Source organism: Ambystoma mexicanum, chromosome 1q, assembly GCF_040938575.1.
Source record: "Ambystoma mexicanum isolate Mex_15411 chromosome 1q, UKY_AmexF1_1, whole genome shotgun sequence".
Classification (NCBI taxonomy): domain Eukaryota; kingdom Metazoa; phylum Chordata; class Amphibia; order Caudata; family Ambystomatidae; genus Ambystoma; species Ambystoma mexicanum.
This window is the reverse complement of record NC_090922.1, coordinates 248,416,318-248,432,331: the sequence shown is the minus strand read 5'-3', so window position 1 is coordinate 248,432,331 and position 16,014 is coordinate 248,416,318. Positions and strand designations below refer to the sequence as shown.

Genomic DNA, 16,014 nt, shown 5'->3' with positions numbered 1-16,014 from the left:
CAAGTAAAAAATGCCATGCTAAAATATGAATGTATATGCAGACTGGCACCACTAATCTAGGATAGTCTTATCAGGCATTAGCACTTATTGTATTTGATTTTCCCTTGATGCCCAGTAACTGTGCATCAAGGTGTAACGCAAACATACGTTTTATTACCTGGCTAGACTGGACTAAATTCAATGTAGGAGAATCTAGCCAGGTAATAATGCTTATCAGGTTTGCTTTACCCTTGATGCACAGTAACTGTGCATCAAGGGAAAAGCAATTATAAGTGTTATTACATGGCTAGTGTAGGCCAGTCTAGACAGGTAATATCACATACCATGTTAACTTTACGCTTGATGCACAGTAACTGGGCATCAAGTGTAAAGCAAAGACAAGTGTTATTACGTAGCTAGATTGGCCTACATTTAATGTAAGCCAATCTAGCCACGAAATAACACTTCCCTTAGCATTTTTGTTTTACCTTTGATGCAGCGTACTGTACATCAAGGGTAAAGCACAAAAGAATGCCATACCCCCAGCAGCCCCCACTCCCTTCTCCTGTTATGTGTGTTGCTCCTTGTAAAGGTATTTTAAATAATCTTCAGGTAGTCCCTAGTCACTGTTTTTATGAGTTCATACAGTTCATATATGACTTGGCTTGTCTTTGTCTTTCTTAGATGATTATCCTTGTGGGGGTCTATTACTCTCCCCTTGGTTCTTTCTTCTGAGATTTGTTTTTCTCTCTTCCTGGGATAAACTATTCCACCATGTACAAGTTTCTCTTTATTTTCTGGGGCTTTACTCATATAAGATTGGATTTTCCAGTATTGCTTCATATTCACTTCTTGAGTTTCCACTATTTGGATTTCTTTATCTTGACTAGGACAAGTATGATCAATCCCATAACGAGTATCATTCACCCTTTTTCGTTCAAGTATCGCTGTCTCTTTTCTTTGACTGGGACGAGTAAAATTAGTCTGATATCGAATCTTATTCCCCCCTCCCCCAAGTCTCCTGTATTCTCGTTAACTGGGATTTCTAGGGGCAATGTCACTGGGCTTTATGTGGCTTGTGGGGGTGATTTTCTGTAATGTCAGGCTTCTCTCTCTCTTACTCCTTTAAGGCTTTCTTTCTCGTGCCGTTATTGAGGATGGTCATAAGGTACTTCCAGTACAATTCTGTTCTGTAGTTTTGACTGCAGGATGGTTTTGGTGGGGGACTCCTGGTCCACACCAAGTCTTTTGTGGTCACACTACCACCTTCGGTGTCTCTCTCTCTCTTGGTGCTCGTGGACTCTCTGCATATGTCTGCTTCTTTGGCTTTCATCCAGGTGAGATGCTGCATGTCGATCTCGGCTTTGTATTCCCTTTTGGACCCAGGATACTGCACATCCAGCTCTCTCTCTCTCTCTCTCTCTCTCTCTCTCTCTCTCTCTCTCTTCCAGGTAAAATGCCTCATGTCCGATTCTCGTTCTCCCTTCCAGGTAAGATGCTGTGCATCTGCTTCTTTCTCTCTCTCTCCCAAATAAGATGCTGCGCCAAGTATGATTTTTTTTAACTCTTCCTGGTTCTTCTATGAAGACCTCAGGAAATTGAGCTAATAAGTCTCTATGGTCTGTCTGTTGGCATGGGTACAAGTCGGGGGAAACTATGGTGTTTTCTTTATCAGGGTCTGGAAGGAGAGCTGCCATAGTGACTGGGCAATCTTATCCTTGAACTCCTTTCCACGCTTTGAGGAGGTTAACATGATATTGTTATCGATAGTTCGTACTTCTGTCTCCAGTCTGGCTGTGAGATGCTCGCTCAGTAACCAGCAACTCGTGGACCTTTTCATTTGCCAGTCTCCTCCCTCATTTTGTGTGATGTATGCTTGGGACTTCCCTGGCGTATGCCCGGATCCTTCTCTAATGCTCTGGCTTGGCCTTCTCGTCTCAGTGAAAGGGGAAATTCCAATAGCAGATGTTGGTTATTTCCTCATACATGGTCCCACAGCAAATGTTCTCAGAGGTACTATTGAGAGGATTTTTAGGGAGTTCCTCATCGGAATGGGGTTCCTTGTCCCCAAAGAGGGAGTCTCTCCCGGTGACGTCCCATTTCCCTCTACCCCTAGGGAGGGTATTGTGGAGTGGTCTCCTCTCCCTAGCCTCACATGGTGGAGGGTGCTCCCCCTTGGGGAGAATAGACACATTCTTGCAATTCACCACATACCTTTTCACTTAGTTTTCTATCTTCCCCTTCTCCACTGACCAGAAACCAACTTAGGAAGTCTACATTTCCTTGTTCTGGTCCCTTTCAATGTTTAACTGTATAAAAGAAGGGTTGCAAATCCAGGAACCACTGCATAACTTTGGCATTGGCATCCTTCCTTAAACTCATCCATGTTAAGGGTGAATGATCCGTAAAAATTCAAAATTTTCAGCCAGATAAATAATATCCCAAATGGGTAATGGCCCACTTGATGGCCAATGCCTCCAATTCGACAGTTGCATAGGACTGCTCGCTCGGAAAAAGATTCCTGCTGGCATATAAAACAGGATATTCAATGTCATTGTGTTCCTGGGAAAGTACGGCCCCCAAGCCTGATTTACAAGCATCTGTTTGCAGAATGAAATCTCTATTGCAGTCTGGCATCTTCAAGACAGGTTCATTACAAAGGATGTTCTTTAGTCCCTCGGAACGGGCTTGGTCTTCCTTAGTGCACAGTCATATTTGAGGTAGCATAGTCTATTCTTTAGTTTATCTGTAAGGTTGGCGGATATACTTGAATAATTTGGTGTAATCCAGCGGTAGTAACCAGTTAAACCTAAGAAAGCGTGAAGTTTCTTCTCGGTTTTTGGTGGTGGGTTTGATAGACTGCCTGGTCTTTTTCACTCTGTGGCTGGATGAGGCCATTCCCCACAAAGAAGCCTAGATATTTAACTACCGGTTGGGCCAGATGACATTTTTGTGGATTCGAAGTTTGTCCATAACTCCTCAAGGCTCTGGTAATCTCATAGCAATGGTATGCATGCTCTGACCAAGTATTACTATGGTTTACAATGTCATCCAAGTATACCACACAGAAGGTGGTGTACAGTTTTAGAACTCTATCGATGAGGTGTTGGAAAGTGACAGGTGTTTCATGAAGACCATAAGGTAACACTTTGAACTGAAACAGTCCTTGAGGAGTGGCAAAGGCTGTCTTCTCTCGGTCTGGTGGATTCAATGGGACCTGTCAATAGCCTTTTGTCAACTCTATTGTTGATATGTACTTCCCAGAGCCCAGTTTTTCAATTACATCATCAATCCGAAGCATCAGGTAATTATCAAATATAGATAAAGAGTTACGTTTTCTAAACTTGATACAAATTCACCATGATTTATCTGGCTTCGCAACCAACACAATGGGGGAGGATCAGGGACTTTTCAATGGTTCAATAATGTCAGCTCTAAGCATCTCCCCAACCTCCTTTTCAATTTTTTTTCTTCTTGCCTCGGGTATTTTAAGTACATTTTTCTTTTCAGGTGGTGTTCTAATGCAGTGGACATTTCTTTGAACTCTCTGTAGTTCTTCTATGAATACCTTGGGAAATTGATCTGATAAGTCTCTACGGTCTATCTATTGGGACGGTAAAAGGTCAGAGAAAACTAGTGTGTTTTCTTTATCAGGGTCTAGAAGGAGAGCTTCTCATAATGACCGGGTGATCTGCTCCTTGATCTTGTTTCCACTCTTTTAGGAGGTTAACGTGATATATTTGGTACTTCTGTCTCCAGTCTGGATGTGAGACAAGATAGTTCAATGGGCATTTAGAAAAAAAGTATTTTATATGGTTCAAACTATTTTGGTACCATTTTATTCTCTGAGGTGGGTAAGAGGACAAGGAATGATTGTCCCACAGAGACAGTGGGGGAGTGGCATTCCTATCATAATTAGCCCTTTGATGTACTTGGGCCTGTCCCAGATGTTTCCGCACAATTTCTGTCACTGTGGGCATATGTGATCTCAATTTCGGAGTAGTGTGAGGAATTGGTAGCATGATAAACCAATTTGTGTCCTTCTCTTGTCTCCTACCTTACCACTCTTCTTAATTCCTCTCTTCTCACATCGATCCCTCCATCTTGCTTTAATAATAATAATATTTGCATTTATATAGCGCTAGGAACTCTTAGTCATCTGAGCGCTGCTTATTCATTTATTGACCTTGGAAGGATGAAAGGCTGAGTTTGGCCCTGCTGGGATTCAAACCTGTGTCGGCAGGCCTTGTACAGATGTCAAAGCGAGTGCTCTACTCGCTGTGCTATCTGACCGGCTGTAAGCATGCTTCTATTCTCCCTATTCTCAAGAAACCATCTCTTGACCCCTCTCTTCCTTATAATTTCCTTTCAATCTCTCTTCTTCCCTACCTTTCTAAACTTCTTGTACGATTAGTTTATTCTCAGGATTCTACCTTTTTTAATTAAGCAATAAGCCCCGAGCCGCAGGGGCATTACAGAGTCAGGTAATACCCCGGGGCCCATAGTTATAGGCCCGAGTGAAGCGAGAGCCTTAACGAAGGCCCTGGGGCATTACCTGACTCAGTAATGCCCCCGCAACGAGGGGCTTATTGCTATTAGTATCCCGGCCCGCAAGATCAGGGTCCTAATAGCATTTTTTCTGTTCTGTTTCGGAACAGAAAAAACAAAAGTCAAAGAAAATGCCCACCGGGGAAGGGAAAACGGAGCCATCGGGAGAGGACGCGCTGGGAACAGAAGTGTTTCCAGTGCGTTCGCTCCGAAAAAGGAGAAATAAGAAGGTAAGTGGGGCTTGGAGGGTGGGGAGGGGATTGTTTGCAGGGGAGGAGGGAGAAAAAAAAACTTACCTGAGTCCCTGGTGGTGGAGGATGTCAGCCTCCAGCTATGTGGAGGCTCGGAGCGGGGTTGGCCCTGTTTCGAGCCTCCTCATTGGCTGAGGGGCAGCCACGCCCTCCCGCCGGGAACAAAGGAATGGAATCCCGGCTGAGGGATTCCCGGTCAGGTAAAGCCCCTGCGATGGCCAATCAGAATGTTTTTTACATTCTGATTGACCCCCACCAGGGTTCTAATGTTAATTCCATCCTTCCTTCTCTCCAGTCTGGCTTCTGTCCTTGCCACTCGACTGAAACCAATATTTCTCTGTTTGTGATTTCTTGCTCTCTGCATGTTACACTGAAAATTCTTCTCTTCTTATACTTTTGGACTTCTCCACTGCATTTGACACTGTTGATCACACTTTACTCTTATCTTCTCTGTCTTCTTTTGGGTTTGCTGACTCTGTTCTCACTTGGTTTTGTTAGCATCTTTCCAACTGCACTTACTCTGCCTCCTGGGCTGGTTCTTCCTCCGAAACCTTTTCTCTTCTTCACGGCGTCCCCTAAAGTTCTGTTCTTGACCCCTTTTTCTTCTCTCTTTATACTTCTCCTCTTGCTGCAATTATTTCATCCTTTGGGATTTCTCATCACTTTTATGCCAATGACACACAACTTTTTCTCTCCTCTTCGTTTACTCCAGCTAGTCACGATAATTTAACTTCCTGTTTGCTTGCAATAAAGTCTTGGATGTCAGAACACTTCCTTGTCCTGAGCGCATATATAAAACTGAAGTTCTGTTCTTCCCTTCCCCCCAGTCCCTTCCCTCTGTCTTTTTCCCTCCTTCTTCCTTATCTATTTCTAGCACTGCTTATAATCTTGGTCTCTGTATTGACACAGACCTATCCTTTCCCATCACATATCTACTATCTCTTGTTCTTGTTGCTTCCATCTCTTTAATATTCGCAAAGCTCGTTCTTTTCTGTCCTTTGGTGCTACCAAACTCCTGATCTCATCTCTTATTTTTTCTCGCCTTTTTTACTGTTCTATTATTCTCTTTGGTCTTCCTCTCTCTCTCTCGCTTGGCCCCACTTAAGTCCATCTTTAATGCATATATCCGCCTTCTCTACGAGCTATCCCCCTTAATTCAATTTCTCAATCTCTGTCTTTGCTTGGGTGGTTTTCCTTCTCCTCTCATCTCAAAGTAATTTTTTTTTGCATTGTGCTCAAATCCCTCCATGGTCTTGCTCCCATTTTTTTGTCATCTTTGGTCTCTTTCTATGTCCCCTCTAGCTCCCTTTGCTCGCAATCTCAATTTCTGTTATCTGTCCCTCGCCCTCCATGTGCCCAATCCCGATTCTGTTTGTTTTCTCTTTTTGCCCCGTACCACTGGAACTGCTTCTTTCTCTCTCTCCCAAATAAGACGCAGCTCGTCTGCTTCTTGCTCAGTAACTGGCAACAGCCCCATTTTGCAACTCGCAGGCTTTTTCATTTGACAGTCTCCTCCCTTGTTTTGTGTGACATATGCATGGGACTACCCCAGCGTACATCCGGATCCTTCTCTATTGCTCTGGCTTGGCATCCTCGTCTCAGTGAAAGGGGAAATTTCATTGAAAGAGATATTTACGGCCTCTGAATGACAATAGCAGATGTTGGTTAATTCCTCATACATGGGAACGGGGGTCCTTGTCCCCAAAGGGGGAGTCTCTCCCGGTGAGGTCCCACTTGCCTCTACCCCAATGGAGGGTACTGCAGAGCAGGCTCACCTCCCTAGCCTCACAGGGGGAGGGGCTCCCCCTTGGGATAAAGGGACCAATTCTTGCGATTCATCCCAACTGCTTGTCACTCAGGTGAGGGCGCGGCCTCCCAAACAGGCACAGGGCATCACCCTGCCCCCCGTTCATAGTGGGAGGCTGCCACTGCAAAGAATAGAGAGCATGTTATCAAAAACATCTGCACTCCTAATCTTAAACAAACTAGCCAAGCGAGCAGACAGCCCAAAGCTCAAATACTAGAAACAGGCCTGCTGCTGCAGAGTGGCAAAGGCCCACAATTGTTAGAACCCAGAACTTCGTAGTCAGAGGTTTTCCAAAGACAGAGCAGACCTCAATTGTAATCACTAACCATTTTGCCAGCTACTGGCTCTTAGGGTTCCACCTCCTAACATGGTCTTTTCATGGTTTGATGGAACAGAAAAGAAACAGAAAAGAAACAGATTGTTGAGTGTAGTTTGGTTGTGTCATTTATCAGGGAGGAATGTTAGCAAGTACCAGTCGTCTTGTACAGTGTGAAGGTATCAGAGGCTTCAGCCCTCTAAATTGCAGAACTTCACAGTATCAGAAAGAGAGGTACTGCATGCATCAGAGTGCACCATTCTGGCTCTGTATGATCCAGAACAGGGTTCCAGAGTCAAGTCAGTTCCAGTCATTGTCAAGAAGGTTTGTGGAGCCTAACTAGGAATCTTGCACAGTTCAAGAGCCAAACAGGCGGCTGGCAGGACCACAGGAACACATGGAGGCATCAGGAGCACTGAATCCTGATAACAGGGAACCAGGCTGCACCTCTCTATTGAGGACCAGTACGGATAAACATGCCTTTGGCTCCTTGTCTTTCCATTTACCATGTACCATGGCCTAGCAGTTTGAGCTGGATGGTTCCCAGTGTTGGCAGGACCAACGTGTATGTTGTTGTTGTTGTAAAACCTTTATTCGGCATAAGCCGTTTCAGTTGAAACAATTAAAGACAAAATGGTCTACCGCGGCAGTAAAGATGTTGGAGGCGGCCCTTAAACTAGTGATAGAGACTGATAACTTACTCAGTACCACTTAACACAGTTTTATCATTCTACGCGTTTGTATCTTACTGTGTCCTTCTTGTTTCTACGTTCTTCGTGCAGTATTATTTCTTCTCACTATGTGTGCTACGAGATATGACTTCTTGTAAAAATCAAATTTTGTTTTGATTACAGACAAGTAAATAAAAAAATAAAAAAATACATTCAATAAATAGAACCACAATACACAGTACAAGATGTTGAACATGAACATTGGATTCTAAAATCAGGTTAAAAGAAGGCATTCCATTATGAAAATAACAATATGTCAGTACCAATTAATGATAGGACATGAACATTGGATTCTAAAATCAGGTTAAAAGAAGGAATTCCATTATGAAAATAACAATATGTCGGTACCAATTAATGATAGGACATTGTCAGGCATATGGTCCCTTCTAATCTGACGAGAGGCTTAAGGGCCAATGGATCTAGATTAGATAGCAGGCTGGTCGGGCTGGACTGCTTTTAACCCACGACGCGGAGGGACGTGGCTTCAATATATGGCCGAAGGGAGGTGGATGGAACTGGGCGTGATGGAACAGGAGCAATGGGAGCACCTAGTTTGTATACACCGTCATGTGAACGCCTGTGGGCCCGAAGAGGTAAAAGCGGTCGATTAAGGCAAACAAGGGATGATGTCCCGATGGGTCTGCCGTCCCAAAACAGATTTGATCCTCTCTCATCCATATACGAGTTGGACTGACTGAAAGACCCTATGAAGTCGGTAGGAGGCAGGGGGGGACCGATGCAAGGAATATTTTGGAGAGTTTGAAAGGGGGCAATGATCGGAAGGAAATGCCTCAGTGGTGAAGGTGGTATCCTGGCACATAGCGGGAACCAGAGGGAAACTGGAGCAGGCCGACATTATAGAATTCTTGAGGACTCATGAAATAATCCTCCTACAGGAAAAATGTGCCCCTGATATCTCCTTATTGCATGGGTATATTTCTCACGGCATACCAACACAAAGAAATCGGAGGGACAGGCACTTTGGTGGGATGGTCATAATGGTTAAGGCATTAGTAAATAGTGAAAAGAGTTGCGGTCAAACTGTGTAATGTGCTACAAAGGTTGTAATTTTGATAGATGATGATGATGATTTTATGTGATACATTTTAACAAAGAGATAATGATTTGTAATTTGTTTCAATAGAAAAGCAGTTGTGGGTATACGGTTTTAATTAACCAATTTGCAAAGAAAAATAGTAAATTGCAGAGCAAAGCTAGTGGAGACAGAGATGGAGACAGAGATGGACTTTCTACAGCTCCTGACACTCGGCTCCCCTGGAAATGACAAAGTCTCCATTTCAAATTTTTACAGTAGTCCCCATAAGGCAGAGGTGAACCAATTGGAAAAGGTCAAGGGGTTTGTTGTCAAGTATTGGGGGAACAGGGGAAGCAGCTATATTATGTTAATGTGGGGGCGGGGGGTGATTTCAACCTCCGGATGGGGTGTGGTATCTCTAGAGATCTTTTCGACCCGCTGGAGGATCTACTCCTGAATGTCCAGGAACCACAAATGGGGGATAATAGGGTGTGTGCGAAGGGACATGGCTGATCGTATGGGGAATGAGATCGGTAAATGGCAGCATTGAGCCGGATATCCCAGGGAAACAAACTTTCCATAACCATCTGGGTTCCTCCACACTAGATTACTTTTGTGTATCCCGAGACTTGTGGAGGGACATAGTTAGTTTTGAGGCGGCTGCACAGGGTAATAGTGATCATAATCCTTTGGTTTTGCAAATGAGAGGGATGCTCAGGGGTGGGTGGAGGGCAGCATGATAATGCAAACTGTCAAGTAAAACCAGCAGCTCTCCTGAAATGAAGGATACATTGGGGGAGAATTCAGGACTCAGCCCTGCATTTGACAATAGAAGCCGGGTTGACTCTAGAAATAGATGATATCCTCAAGAACATAGCCAACCAGAAGAGGTGGTGGAGTACTTCAAGGGCATCCTGGACGGCTTCACTGGAGGATTTGTGGTAGAGAATAAACCCTGAGGGAAAATCAGGGGGGCGGGATGGTTTGACCAAGCCTGCAAGATGCTAAGCAAGCTCTTTTAAATGCCCTGAAATCCCCTGTCATCTGTAGAGGCAATATCGTCCAGGCAAGAGCTCACTATCACTTAGTAATAGAGAATAGAAAAATTGAGCTGGAGGAAGAGGCCTGGGAAGTTTTCATGAGACCAATTGAACCAACAATGCCAAAAAAAATTAGGAATTTGTTAAGGGGGGGTGGTATACAATCCAAAAGAGCACCACAGTGGTTCCCAGGTGGCAGGGGAAGTTTGGGTGCTGCACTTTGGTTCTCTGTTTGGACCTAGTGGTGGACCAGAGGAGAGAGGGAACACTAGCTCGATCCTATGCTTTAACATTGAAGAGGTCTTGCTAGCGATCAGGGCACAGGCACGCAACAGAGCCACAGTCCGCAATGCGATACCGGACGACTTATTGTTGGATCAAATTAAACTATGGGGACCGCTATTCACCCTGACCTTCAATGCCTGCTTGAATTCTGGCCAACATCCTCCCTCCAGGAAAAGCGCTATTGTTTATCTGATTTTCAAGCCCGGCATCCTACCTTCCCATATCTTTATTAGACACTTCATTCAAAATCTCTGGAAGGGTCCTGTTGGGTTACATAGAGTCCTGGCTTGAGGACGGATCATTCCTGATGGATATTCAACTTGGTTTCTGACCAGGATTGGGAACCATGGCTCAATTTGTACCTCCTCATCTCTAATTTTATGTTTTGCAAGGGAGAGGTGGAGTTATGGGCCGTGCTAAGGTTGTTGGGGTGCCCAGAGTAAATATTGATGGTCCTGTGAGAGATCCACTCGGAAAACAGGGTCAATCATCATATTGGACCGGGGGGCCAGTGCACGGAGTATATCAGTGTTGGAATGAGGGTTCGGTAGGGGTGTGTGCTCACGTCTATATTGTTCACACTCTACATTAATGGGCTTCTGAAGGCCCTGGTGGACACACGCATGGACTACTTGAGCTTGGGTGGTAGGGCCTTTCCGGTTCTGGCCTATGCCTATGATACAGTCCTCATGGCCAGAACCTCAAGGGCCCTGCAGGCTTTGGTGGATACCTACGTAACCTTTATGAAGGGACTGGGGTTAAAAATGAATAATACCAAGTCTGCTGTAATGGGCTGTGTAGGAAGGAAGAGGCCAGCAAAGATTCAACCAATGACTTGCAATGGGGAAATTATCCCAAGAGTAAAATAATTTGACTATCTAGGGGTCAGATTCTCGGAGATCGTTACTGGCGCTGCTCATTTGAAAAAACAGTCTGTAAAAATGAGTCAGCAAATAGCAAGCATCTCCCGTTTTTTAACCAGGTGCAAGGGACAGCCCCTGAAACCTGTCCTAAAGGTCTATGCCACCCAAACCAAGGCAGCTGTGTGCCTTGAGCCCCATTGTGGGGTTATGCAAAGGCCCTGGAACTCCAGGGGAAAGAAAATAAGTTGTTTAAACAGCTTTTGGGCCTCTCCTTTTCATTCCCTTGTGCATCCGTCCACAGGGAGCTGGCTCCTAACAAGGGCCAGGTTTAATTGCCTACTACTAAGGGTCCATACAGAAAAGTGGCCAGGCCACCCCAATGATCCAAGCTGCCCAATGTGTGAGGTGGCAAGAGAAGACCTGAAGCACTTTTTACTGTTTTGCCCTGCGTTTGGGGAGATCAGAAGGAGTACCATTTTGCAGGTAGTCAAGATTAATAATATTCGCCTCTATAAGCTGCCATTATTGCTACTCCTGATGGCAGAATCAGAAATGACTGCTTGGGCCCTCCAGTCCTACCTGAAAAGACCAATGCACTTGAGGAAGGGGATTTTAAGGGGCTACAACAATTTTAACTGATTAGAGCTACACGGTTTACATTTTTTCTTTGTAAATGTCATTTATAATGATATGTACTTACTGAAGAAATCCTGATATTTACCTGTATATGATGATATTTGTGTTTGATGGATGATCTAATCTGAATAAACTTTGGAATTGAACTAATGGGACACTAAAATGTTCAAACTACCTCCATACCCCCTGCACGCCCATACTTCATCATAAATGAGCTTTATGCGATGATCAAGATCTTGGGCCATTAGACAAAAGAGCCTTATCTCTTCTTAAGCAGGCTCTGTGAGTAAATTTTCAGACACAATAGGCCACACTCAAGTCCGAGGACTGCTCGCACAACCGCATAGCGTCCCTGGCTGTGAAAACACAATGTGAACGGAACAGAGGTGTCAATTACGTTGCTCTCAGATCTTTCAAATTTTCACACAGTAATGGACCATTGTTTCCACACCCTTATCACAGAGCGGGCGCGCAGCGTTTTCTGTCCCAACCCAGTTTCTCATGGGTACTGGTAAATAACCAAAGCGTAATCGCATATACAGAGCATGAGCATAGGGTGGATTGAGAATGTCCAGATCATTTTCAAAACCCTGGGTCTGTTTAAGTTCCAGATACGACGGGCCCATCTCCAAGGCCAGTGTGACGGTCACAGCCCTCATCGCCCTATACCTCTGAAAGGCTTCTTTCACCCTAGCTTTTGCACTACCATCCATTTGGCGACGACTTTGCCAGTAAATAGAAAAACCCAGCTGTGCGAGCCACCCTTGAACATGGGCTAGCCATGCAAACTTTTGCCAGCCCCCCAAAGATAGCACATGGTTCAGGATCTCTCAGCATTTCTCGTATATAAAAGAGGCTATTGGAGCCCCTTAATTTCTATGTTTCCATGTTTTACTTGAAACTCTAAACCAGTTATCATGAAGCCACCACAAACAGGTTCATCACCTTACTGGCACCTCGCACTTCTTCAAGCACAAGTACCCTACAAGCAGTTCATATACTGAGCTGTTTGGTTTTCAATGCAACAATGAATGTAGATGTTTTGTAAGAAGCCAGTCTCTCAGTGTTTGTGTGCAGTCGGTAGAACCAGCAGAGAGGTGAAGCCGGGCTCTCTGATTGCTGCTATGCCTAATCTGTTCAAGGTTGCTCATCTTCTGTTATGACACAAAGGTGGTAAAAAGGCAGCAGAATGGCAGCTGCTAGGGAAATCGTCAAGAGATGTGATTAATTTAAAGCTTTACATACGTCCCTTTTCGATGTTTATATCGAGGATGCATTAACCTATGTAGCGGACCCCAATAGAAGGCATGGTACAGGACCTTTGCTGTTTCTTCGAATTCCGGTTTCTTCAAATGACTTGTGATGAATTTGCATAACTTTTCCTTTTTCCACTTGCATGTATGGAGGGGCTCTTGACAGCCCCACTGCCCACCTCTTCTAATGCGTCCCTTTCACCTTTGTCCCATGTTTATTTGTGGCCATTGTTTTGAAATCGGGGAATTTCTGTTAATTTCCGTTTTAACTTTTCCAATGAAACAGCACCTTTCCATGATATAACTCCCTACAAAACAGGTTCAGGAAAACACATAATCACTTCTATGCCCCTAATCACTCAGGACGCCCTATGTCTGGGCCCTGTTGTAAGAAAGTGTGTGTCTATTGCCTCCCTCGGATTCACAGTCTCCTTGTTTCTGGACCATTGAACTGATGTCCCTCTTTTATCTCTACAGGTATTTCATGTCAGTGAGCAATGGCTCTGTGAACATCTCAGTGGCCTTTCCCTACATCAGGTATGTTTTTTGAATGTGCCTGCTTATTTGCTCCTCTCAGGGAAGGGGGTTTGTGCCCACCACTGAGCCCAGCCCACTCCACCACCTGATGCCCAGCAGGGTTGCTACTATCTATGGTGAGCTTTGTCACCAAGACTCTATTCAGAAAGCTGAGAGGCATTTGTCCCAACCAGCATCACTGGTGCCTGTAAGTGTCCTTCACCTGTTGCTTGATCTTAGAACTCCACCTCTGCCAAATTCCTGAAATTGGGAACGAAACTGAAAGCTTCAGGAATATGGAAAGATTTTGCATCTGAGAAAAAAGTGTATGCAAAAAGCCTATTGCACAATGGTATTTCTGCACAATGTGTATGTGGGGAAGATGCAGCATTTTGAGAGCCTGTGCAGACTTAAGCCAGGGATATGCAAAACAGTCCTCTTTAGCCCATATTTGTCCCATGCAGTGCTTTCTTTGATGGATATATACTAGGGGATCCCAACTCAGTACTAAGTGACATTTTGAAAAGTTAATATTTAAAATACTCTGTTTCTCATTATAAGTAGATTGGTAATGGCAAAAGATTTTTTTTTTTTAATACCAACCAACGTGGGGACGAAGTGAGAAAGTCAAAATGGGAGTCCAGCGAAAGGAGTGAGGGGAAGTAGTCCTGCAATTCCTCGTTATGCTTCTCCATGCCTTGCTGAGCTGTATTATGGCTTACTATCTGTAGCTTCCTGATTGTTGCCTAGGTCTTTTCTGCTCCTGAGTGATGTGTTACTCCAGGACCCAATTAGTACCTGCTCTCCTTCATTACAGCTTGTGATATTATGTTCATGTTTGATGTTTAGTACCTAATCTGCACCCTTGTAACATTCTCACCCAACAACCCTTACAAGCATCCCAACTCACCGATCTATATAACACTTTACAGCAAACGCAGAGACCAGACTCAACACTAAGCAGAGAACCGACAAGGCATTAAGTAAATGAGTTCACCCCAAACGCCCATGCTCTAACCAAACGCTAGCACTGAGAACAACACACAGAATCATTATTCTGAAATGGCCATAACACAGATGGACCAGATACGCAACATCGGTGCCCCACTTGGGGTGGATACAGACCACTTTCCAAACGATGGCACACCAAAACCCCAAGAAGTTTACCTGAACAGAGATCCTGTTTTCTTTCAGCCTGCCCACATCGGTCCTAAGTGAAGTAGACATTTAAAAAAAAACAACAAAAAAAAATGGATTCAGAAAGTCTGCTCCATGACTGCACGGAGCGGTCTTTCTCAGACGAACTGTCACGCCCCTGCCGCACACAAGTGCGCGCAGGGGCTGACAGGAACTCCAGGACCCGGAAGCGACACTGAGGGAGAGGAGGAAAGTTCATGTGTGCGTGTGTGTTTGTTTGCGTGTGTGTATGTCAGGTGTTTGTGTTGGATTGGGGATAGGAGAGTCTTGGGTGGAGATGGGGATGACGGGGGTGTTGGGATTGATGGGGCGTGGAAATGTGGTTTTTCACTTTTTTATGGGTCGCCTAAAATTGGCTGAAAAAACCAGTCTTTTAGTAAGGCGACCTATAAAAAATCGAAAATATCACATAGAACCCCCACATCAACAGTATAGGAATGCAATCTTGCACCGCTCCCTACCATTAACCAAACCCAACTGATTCCCTTGTAGGTCTCAAGTACAAAGAGGCCATGAAAATGGCAGAAATCGAGCTATAGAAAACCTATCCCTTAGCATAACATACCATAACATAACATACCACAACATATCATAACCTAGCTCGCCATGCTATCGCATTGCTCACCTGACACATAGGTAGGCTTTGATAACATCACCTGTATGGGTGTAGGTCTGGGGCCAGCCCTTCTACCCCATTGGTGCAAGGTGGGCTTTGAAGTAATGGGCTAACACAACAAATAGAAAGGCATTGGTACCCTGTACCTTTGTGAGTCGATGGCTATGGCCATAGATTCACCCACCTGGGTTCATAGTAGACATTGCAAGTGAAGGGCCTTCCCTTTCAATGCATGTTTAAAATGTTTGGCGCACTTCAGCAATGGCTACCCTCTGATTTTCGGGACCAGGTCCCTGCCCACCCAGCCACATACCCGCACTACGTCCTGGCATCCCTTGCACTTGGGCCTGTATCTGTAACCCTACAGTCCCCTTAACTGCACTTATCTCACACCCCTTCTCTGCGCTTTAACCTTGCCCTTGCCACCTTGCTGGCTGCACTACCATTTTTTGCTGTATTATCTCTTGCTCAGCACTTTCCACTCCTCCCCTCTCCCTTGCTCCCTTCCCTTGCCTCGTCGCGCTCTGAAACACTTGTGTATGAGCGCGATATAAATAAAATATATCATATCAATGGGACAACCGTTGACAAATGCAACAGGTATGTGTGACAATTTGATTACTGCTCTGCAGGATTACAGGGATGAGTAGTGGCTAAATCACCTACCTCCGCCCCACACCTCTACTACAGCAGAAGTGATACCTGTCATATAGGTGAAGCAGGCACAGCCCGAGGGTATACCTCCTTTACCTCTTTTGGTAATGTGGGCCGGGGACAAGCTATATCTTCCGGAGTGGTATGAGCTGATACAGCTGCAAGACAAAACATCAATAGTACGGTGGTACCAAAATAAAAATGTCGGGTCAATGTTAAAAAGGGACTTTAATAAACCAAACAAATGTAAACAACTAATTCAAAACACTAAAAATCCACCCGCATA

The 16,014-nt window shown here is 44.7% G+C and overlaps 1 protein-coding gene across 1 annotated transcript in view; it reads left to right on the top strand.

Annotated features, from left to right (window-relative positions):
• Positions 1–16,014, top strand: part of TMEM150B (transmembrane protein 150B) — a 61,592-nt gene that overhangs the window by 3,866 nt on the left and 41,712 nt on the right. The window contains exon 2 of the mRNA XM_069638261.1: positions 13,223–13,282. Coding sequence (XP_069494362.1) covers positions 13,223–13,282 — 60 coding nt within the window. The remainder of the gene's footprint in view (positions 1–13,222; positions 13,283–16,014) is intronic.